Source organism: Dioscorea cayenensis, chromosome 17 (assembly GCF_009730915.1).
Source record: "Dioscorea cayenensis subsp. rotundata cultivar TDr96_F1 chromosome 17, TDr96_F1_v2_PseudoChromosome.rev07_lg8_w22 25.fasta, whole genome shotgun sequence".
Classification (NCBI taxonomy): domain Eukaryota; kingdom Viridiplantae; phylum Streptophyta; class Magnoliopsida; order Dioscoreales; family Dioscoreaceae; genus Dioscorea; species Dioscorea cayenensis.
In genome coordinates this window covers 5,998,391-6,005,676 of record NC_052487.1, presented here as the reverse complement: position 1 = coordinate 6,005,676, position 7,286 = coordinate 5,998,391, and the positions used below count along the sequence as shown (strand labels likewise).

Genomic DNA, 7,286 nt, shown 5'->3' with positions numbered 1-7,286 from the left:
ATTTCCCTAAATAAGTACATAAATACCTATTTTTATAATTAATTAAAAAACAATATTTAAAAATAAAAAAGCCCCCACCTGCCCGCATTTATATATATACACACACCACACTCACCGTCACCAATATAGCTAGCAAATATATATCACGTAATTGTTAGTTGCGATTGAATTAGAAGAGAATTGAAGAAGAATTGGAGTAAGAATCAAGTTTGTTGCTGCTGTATTTGTCCTGGTGTCTTTAGTTTGGATTCTAAGGGCAGTAGTGTCTTTTCAAGTGTTTGAATTGTTGTTAAGTTCGTTAGACTTTGGCTGGAAGTAAATCAACGGCTGAGATGCAGTGCATCAGAGAAGAGGAGTAAGTTCGAGGCAGCTGCTAAAGAAAAGGATTTGAGAATCAATGAACGGCTGAGATTTGATCATCACAGATAGTGTCATTAATTCAAGGCAAAATAGGTGTTTGGATGAAGAGCGGTGGAGTTGATCCGGTTCAGACACGTGGGTTATGACTAATCTGTTTCTTTTCAGTCACCGAAGTTTGTATAAAGGGTTGTTTTAATTGTTTTCTTTGTGAGATGTTTTTTCTGATTATGTGTCTGTGAAGTCTCTTCTTGTATGAATTTTCCTGCTTAATTGAGTGAGTTTTTATCCAAGCTTTGTATAAGAAAGTTGTTGTTCGTGAGCTCAACTCTTTGTGTATTGAGTTTCAGAGGAAGTAGAGTTATATAAAGTTTGATATCTTATATTTTAAAGGTTGATCTATGTTTTATTGATTTTCCTGGTTTCTTGAGCTTGTGTGAATTTTCTTGATAAAGTGGCTGAGATTTTCAGGTTTTTTTATATAAGAAACTTGTTCTTCTAGATTTGAATTCTCTATATAGTGATTATCAGTGGTATCAGAGCTACGAGGTGGTGTGTGAAGCATTAATTGGGTTGAAGTTGTAGAAAGTAAACAGAAGATGGCATCTAGTTCTTTATCTACATCAACAATAGAAATTGCTCATTCATTGTTGCCAATTTTCAAAGGAGATGGATATGAACATTGGAGTTTCAGGATGAAGACGTTTTTCAGATCTCAGAGGCTTTGGAAAATTGTTAAAGAGGGTTTCAGTGAAGAGAAGCCAACCGAAAAAGAAATGGAAGATGATGCAAAAGCTTTTTTCTGAGGCTGTGGATGAGTCAATTTTTCACAGGTTGGTCAGATTTAACACAGCATAAGAAGCTTGGGAACATCTCAAGAATGAAAATCAAGGGTCTTCTAGAATGGTTTCATTGAGACAACAGACTTTGAGACGAAAATTTGATCTTTTGCAGATGAGAGAAGAAGAAGCAGTCCAAAAATATATTACAAGAGTCTTGGCTGTTGTAAACCGAATCAGAGGTGTGGGGACTGAGTTGAAGGAAGTTGAGGTTGTATTGAAGGTCATGAGGAGTTTATCTTCAAGATTTGTGCATGCTGTAACCTCAATTGAAGAAGCAAGAGACATGAAGACAGTGACTTTGGATGAATTAAGCAGTGCATTACAAGCTCATGAAGCTAGATATAATCAATACTCTGAAAAACAAGAAGATAGGTCTTTTGTGGTTGATGGAGAAACAAGAGGTGGAAGAAATGTGCAAAGAGGAAGAGGTAGAAGTTTCAGAGGTAGAGGAAGGTTTGATGGGAATTGGAGAGGCAGTGGTTATGTTGATCAAAGGCAAGCAGGGCAAAGACAACAAAATTCTTCAGAAAGTAGCACATGGCAGAGAGGGAGAATTGAATCAAGACCATTTGGCAGATTTTCAAGAGGGCAGAGAGGTAATAGAGGAGGTTTGCAGAATATTCAGTGCTTCAATTGCAAGAAATATGCCCACACAGAGTCACGTTGTTGATCTAAGAACAGAAATTTTGAGAAGGGATCAAGTTCTAATTCTCAAGATAATGCAAATGCTAATGAGTATGGGAATCTATTTCTGGATCATGGAGGAGATGATAAGGTTATTTCTTCTCTTTGGTTGTTGGATAGTGGATGTTCAAATCATATGACAGGCAATAAAAATTTATTTTATAACTTGGATGAATCAGTGAAGCATGTGGTGAAATTGGGCAATGATAAAGAGGTTGAGGTGCAAGGAAGAGGATCAGTTCTAGTCATGATGCAAGGAGAGGGTAAAAAACTCATTCATAATGTAAAGTATGTTCATGAGCTGGCTCACAATTTATTAAGTATTGGGCACTTGACATCATGTATTATGAAGTTGTGTTCAAGAAGAATTGGTGCAGGATTTTAAATGCATCAGATGAGTCAGTGTTGGTGCTTCATAGAAACAAAAATAATTTATATCCTATAGAGTTCTTTTCAGATGTTGAGCAGGCAAATTTGGTTAGCAGAAAGGATAATGAATCTCAATTGTGGCATCAAAGATATGGGCATTTAAATTATCAAGGGCTGCAGAAGTTAGCTCATAAAGAAATGGTGTTTGGTTTGCCTGAAATTCAGAAAGTTAGACATTGTGAAGATTGTGTATATGGAAAATTGGCTAGATGCCTTTTCTTTCTGGAAATTCATGGAGAGCTAGAAATAAACTTCAATTGGTTCATGCTGATGTGTGTGGGCCAATGCAAACTGAAGCAATTGATGGAGGTAAATACTTTCTTTTGTTTGTTGATGATTTTTCAAGGATGTGTTGGGTATATATTATGAAGTTTAAGCATGAAGTTTTCAGTTATTTTCAGAGATTTATGTCTTTAGTGGAAAGACAATCTGAATGTAAACTGAAAATTCTCAGAACAGATAGAGGAGTAGAGTTTATGTCAAGAGAATTTCAGGAATTTTGTGTTCAGAAGGGAGTGAAACATGAATTAACAGCTCCATACACTCCTCAGCAAAATGGAATTGCAGAGAGGAAGAACAGGACTTTAGTAGAAAAAGCTAGGAGCATGCTTAAGGCTAGTGGTTTGGAGAAAAATTCTGGGCAGATGCTATTTCTACAGCAGCATATATTTCCAATATATCACCAGCATATGCTGTTCCTGGGAGGACACCACATGAAGTGTGGTTTGGTATTAAGCCAAAGTATCTCATTTAAAAGTATTTGGTTGTATAGATTTTGTTCATGTACCTACTCAACATGTTCAGAAATTGGATGATAGAGCAGTTAAAGGTGTTTTTATTGGGTACTGCACTGATGCTAAAGCTTACAAGATCTATGTTCTTGATTCTGGAAAAATTCTAATCCGTAGAGATGTAAAATTCATTGAGTCTGAATTTTGGCAATGGTTTGGAAAAGGGAATTCAACTTCTAATGGTGTTATATCTCAGGAAAAAAGATTTGTATCAGTTGGAGCGAGCTCTAAAATTAATGATAAAGATAATGCAGAATCAGCAGCTACTAATGACAGTGACAGTGAAGAGTCTCAAAGGCCAGTTGATCACAGATCTGATTGTAATGTTGATGAGTCTCCTACACTGGTTTGTGTTTATGTTGATGATTTGCTTTGTTTGAGTTCATCAACAGAAATGATTGAGAAATTCAAATCAGATATGAAGAAGGAATTTGATATGATAGATCTTGGTTTGATGAAATATTTTTTGGGTTTGGAGGTGAATCAAAGTGAAAAGGGTGTGCATGTGTCTCAGAAGAAATATGCATAGGACTTATTAAAGCAGTTCAACATGCAAGGATGTAAGCAGTTGGTGTTCCTATGAGTCAGTGTACCAAATTGCAGTTAAATGATGAAGCTGAGAGTGTTAATGCAACAAGTTATAGAAGCTTGGTTGGTAAGCTCTTGTATTTGACACAAACAAGACCTGATTTAGTTTATGCTGTGAATTTGTTATCTAGACATATGGCTCAGCCCACTAAAATTCATTTGGGAGCTGCAAAACATGTGTTAAGGTATGTTGCTGGAACCCATGACTTTGGAATTCAATACAATAGAAATGTTCCTTGTATACTTGAAGGATATTCAGATAGTGATTGGTGTGGTGATACTCAAGATAGAAAGAGCACAACAGGTTTTGTATTTAATGTTGGGTCTCGTGCTGTATGCTGGGCTTCAAAAAAAATAAGAAATTGTGGCTTTATCTTCTACAAAAGCTGAATATATGGCTTTGAATGCAGCATGTTGTCAAAACATGTGGATTGAAAAAATATTGGTAGATTGTGAAGTAAATAGTGATGCAGCTAGTCAAATTTGGTGTGACAACAAGTCATGCATAGTAATTGCAAGAAATCCTACTCTCCATGGCACAACGAAATACATGGATGTCAAATTTCATCATATAAGAGAACTGATAGCAAAGAAGAAGATTCAGTTAAATTTTTGTAGTACAAGTATGCAAGTGACTGATATATTTACAAAATGTTTGAGTATTCAGAAGCATGAAAAGTTCAGAGGGGAGATGGGAGTGTGTCAGCTTCAATCAAGGAGGGATTTTGTTAGTTGTGATTGAATTTGAAGAGAATTGAAGAAGAATTGGAGTAGAGAATCAAGTTTGCTGCTGCTGTATTTGTCCTAGTGTCTTTAGTTTGGATTGGAAGGGCAGTAGTATCTTTTCAAGTGTTTGAATTGTTGTTAAGTTCATTAGACTTTGGCTGGAAGTAAATCAAAGGCTGAGATGCAGTGCATCAGAGAAGAGGAGTAGGTTCGAGGCAGCTGCTGAAGCAAAGGATTTGAGAATCAATGAACGACTGAGATTTGATCATCATAGATAGTGTCATTAGCTCAAGGCAAAAGAGATGTTTGGATAAAGAGCGGTGGAGTTGATCAGGTTCAGACACGTGGGTTATGACTAATATGTTTCCTTTCAGTCACCGAAGTTTGTATAAAGGGTTGTTTTAATTGTTGTTTTCTTTGTGAGATGTTTTTTCTGATTATGTTTCTGTGAAGTCACTTCTTGTATGAATTTTCCTGCTTAATTGAGTGAGTTTTTATCCAAACTTTGTATAAGAAAGTTGTTGTTCGTGATCTCAACTCTTTGTGTATTGAGTTTCAGAGGAAACAAAGTTATATAAAGTCTGATATCTTATTTCTGAAAAGTTGATCTATGTTTTATTGATTTTCCTGGTTTCTTGAGCTTGTCTGAATTTTCCTGATCAAGTGGCTGAGATTTTCAGGTTTCTTTATATAAGAAACTTGTTCTTCTAGATCTGAATTCTCTATATAGTGATTATCAGTTATAACTCAAAATTTTTTTGTTATCTTTCAACCTTATGGCTGCTCAAGTTGCCATTTTATCCGGCCCGGGCATCGGCCACCTCTTCCCATGCTCGGAGCTAGCCCGGCGACTGGTTCGACACCACAACCTCTCCGTCTCGCTCATCACCCAATCCCTCGGGCCCCCTTCAGATACAGAGCTATCACTCATCAGCTCCATCCGTGAAGAGATCAACGTTGTCTCCATCCCACCACCGCCTCCACACTCCATTCCACAAAACAAGAATCTAATCTTTCTACTTTTATTCTTGTCAGCTCACAACGGTCCCCATCTCCACACGATCTTGAACTCCCTCACTGCCAACACTAGTACTCCACCTCTCAAAGCTCTCCTTGTTGATATGTTCTGTGATGAGGCTACGTTAGATATAACCCAAGAACTCGGTGTCAGGCACTATATGTTCTTCACCTCTGGATGCATCCTTCTCTCCTTTGCACTCCATCTGACTAAACTTGATGAAACTTATGATGGTGAATATACTGACATTTTGGAGCCAATCAGATTGCCCGGTTACTCTCAAAGTTTTTACGGCAAAGATTTCCCTCAGCCTGTCGTTGAGAGGAAAAATGAGGTTTATACAAGTTACCTGAGTCTTTCCAAACTTTATTATAAAACTCGTGGGATCCTTGTCAATAGCACGGAGGAGTTGGAACCTGAGCTTATAAATTTTATGAAGGAAGACGAGAGAATCCCTCCTGTCTATCCGATCGGGCCACTTATTAGGAGTTGTTCTAGAGATAGAGGGAGTGATGCAACTGATGATCAGTGTTTGAGATGGTTGGAAGAACAGCCAAACCGGACAGTACTTTATGTATCCTTTGGGAGTGGAGGGACACTCACTAGAGAGCAGATGAAAGAGTTGGCATGGGGTTTGGAGCTCAGTAAGCAAAGGTTCTTGTGGGTTGTCAAGAGGCCAAATGATGAAGCCGATGCTAGTTATTTTGGTGGGGAAATCAACGTGAGTTCTTTTAATTTCTTGCCAAATGGGTTCTTGGATAGAACCAAAGGTTTAGGACTGGTTGTGTTTGCATGGGCTCCACAACTGCAAATGCTTGGCCATGCAGCTATTGGTGGATTCCTCACCCACTGTGGATGGAACTCAATTCTAGAAAGCATCAGCAATGGTGTTCCTATGATCGCATGGCCGCTGTTTGCAGAGCAGAAGATGAACGCGGTGATGCTTGAGGAGGATGTAAAGGTGGCAGTGAGAGCTAAAGTGGATGATACTGGTCTCGTGAGAAAAGAAGAGATTGTCAGGTTGATCAAGTGTTTGATGGAGGACGAGCAAGGTAGAAAGATGCGTGATAGGGTGAGTTTGATAGGTTTGAAGGCAGCTCACTCAGTTGAAGAAGGTGGATCTTCCTTTAGATCTATGAAAGCAGTGGTTAGTGAGTGGATTAATCTTTGATTAAGTCTGTAATTAAGTGCGGTGCATGGATTTGGTTGATAAAATTAAATAAAGGTGTGTACGTCTTGGTTTTAATCGCACAGTGTGGCTTGATATTCTTCAGTGCGTTTGTATTATTGCAAAAGATATATATAATTGAATTTGTGCCTATGAAGCATTTTATTTTTATTCTTTAATTTGTTAAGCATGCAAGATTATGACTGATGTTTAGTGTGATATAAATTTAGACTAGGCAGTCTTATTTGTCTTTTTTTTTTAATGCGAATGAACCATATGTATAAAAACAAAGGATCAGAATCAATAATCATAGAAACTTTAATTGTTTGGGAGGCTTTCCGCTCAACTTTTCACCTTGTGACATATCTATGTCCTAACAATTTTGTTTTTATATTGAAATTAAAAGTTTATAGATCCCTATACCATTATCTCAAGTTTTTTTGTTTTTGTATAAAGTGGATGAACCATAAATTTCTTAGATGATTATCTTAATTTATTATAATGTTTCAAACTATTTTTTGGCATTTTATATAAAATTTTTAAAAATCTTTCTTAATACTTTTATTTTAAAAGTTTATTATAAATTTATAGAGACTTGTCAACGGGCTTTTAGTCTATTAACATCATATTTTTTACCTAGAGTTTTTATTTTGGGCGGAACCGAGAATAAACTCGAAAACCCA

General features: G+C 36.9%; 1 protein-coding gene across 1 annotated transcript; it reads left to right on the top strand.

The window, feature by feature from the left end:
* The first annotated feature begins 4,889 nt into the window (after positions 1-4,889).
* On the top strand, positions 4,890-6,746 carry LOC120280857 (UDP-glycosyltransferase 72B1-like). The gene has a single exon (XM_039287815.1). The coding sequence runs from the start codon at positions 5,194-5,196 to the stop codon at positions 6,604-6,606; it is 1,413 nt and encodes a 470-aa protein (XP_039143749.1). The 5' UTR covers positions 4,890-5,193; the 3' UTR covers positions 6,607-6,746.
* The last annotated feature ends 540 nt before the right edge of the window (positions 6,747-7,286 follow it).

Coding starts and splice junctions, on each gene's coding strand:
- LOC120280857 (XM_039287815.1), top strand. CDS start 5,194: ATGGCTGCTCAAGTTGCCATTTTATCCGGCCCGGGCATCGGCCACCTC.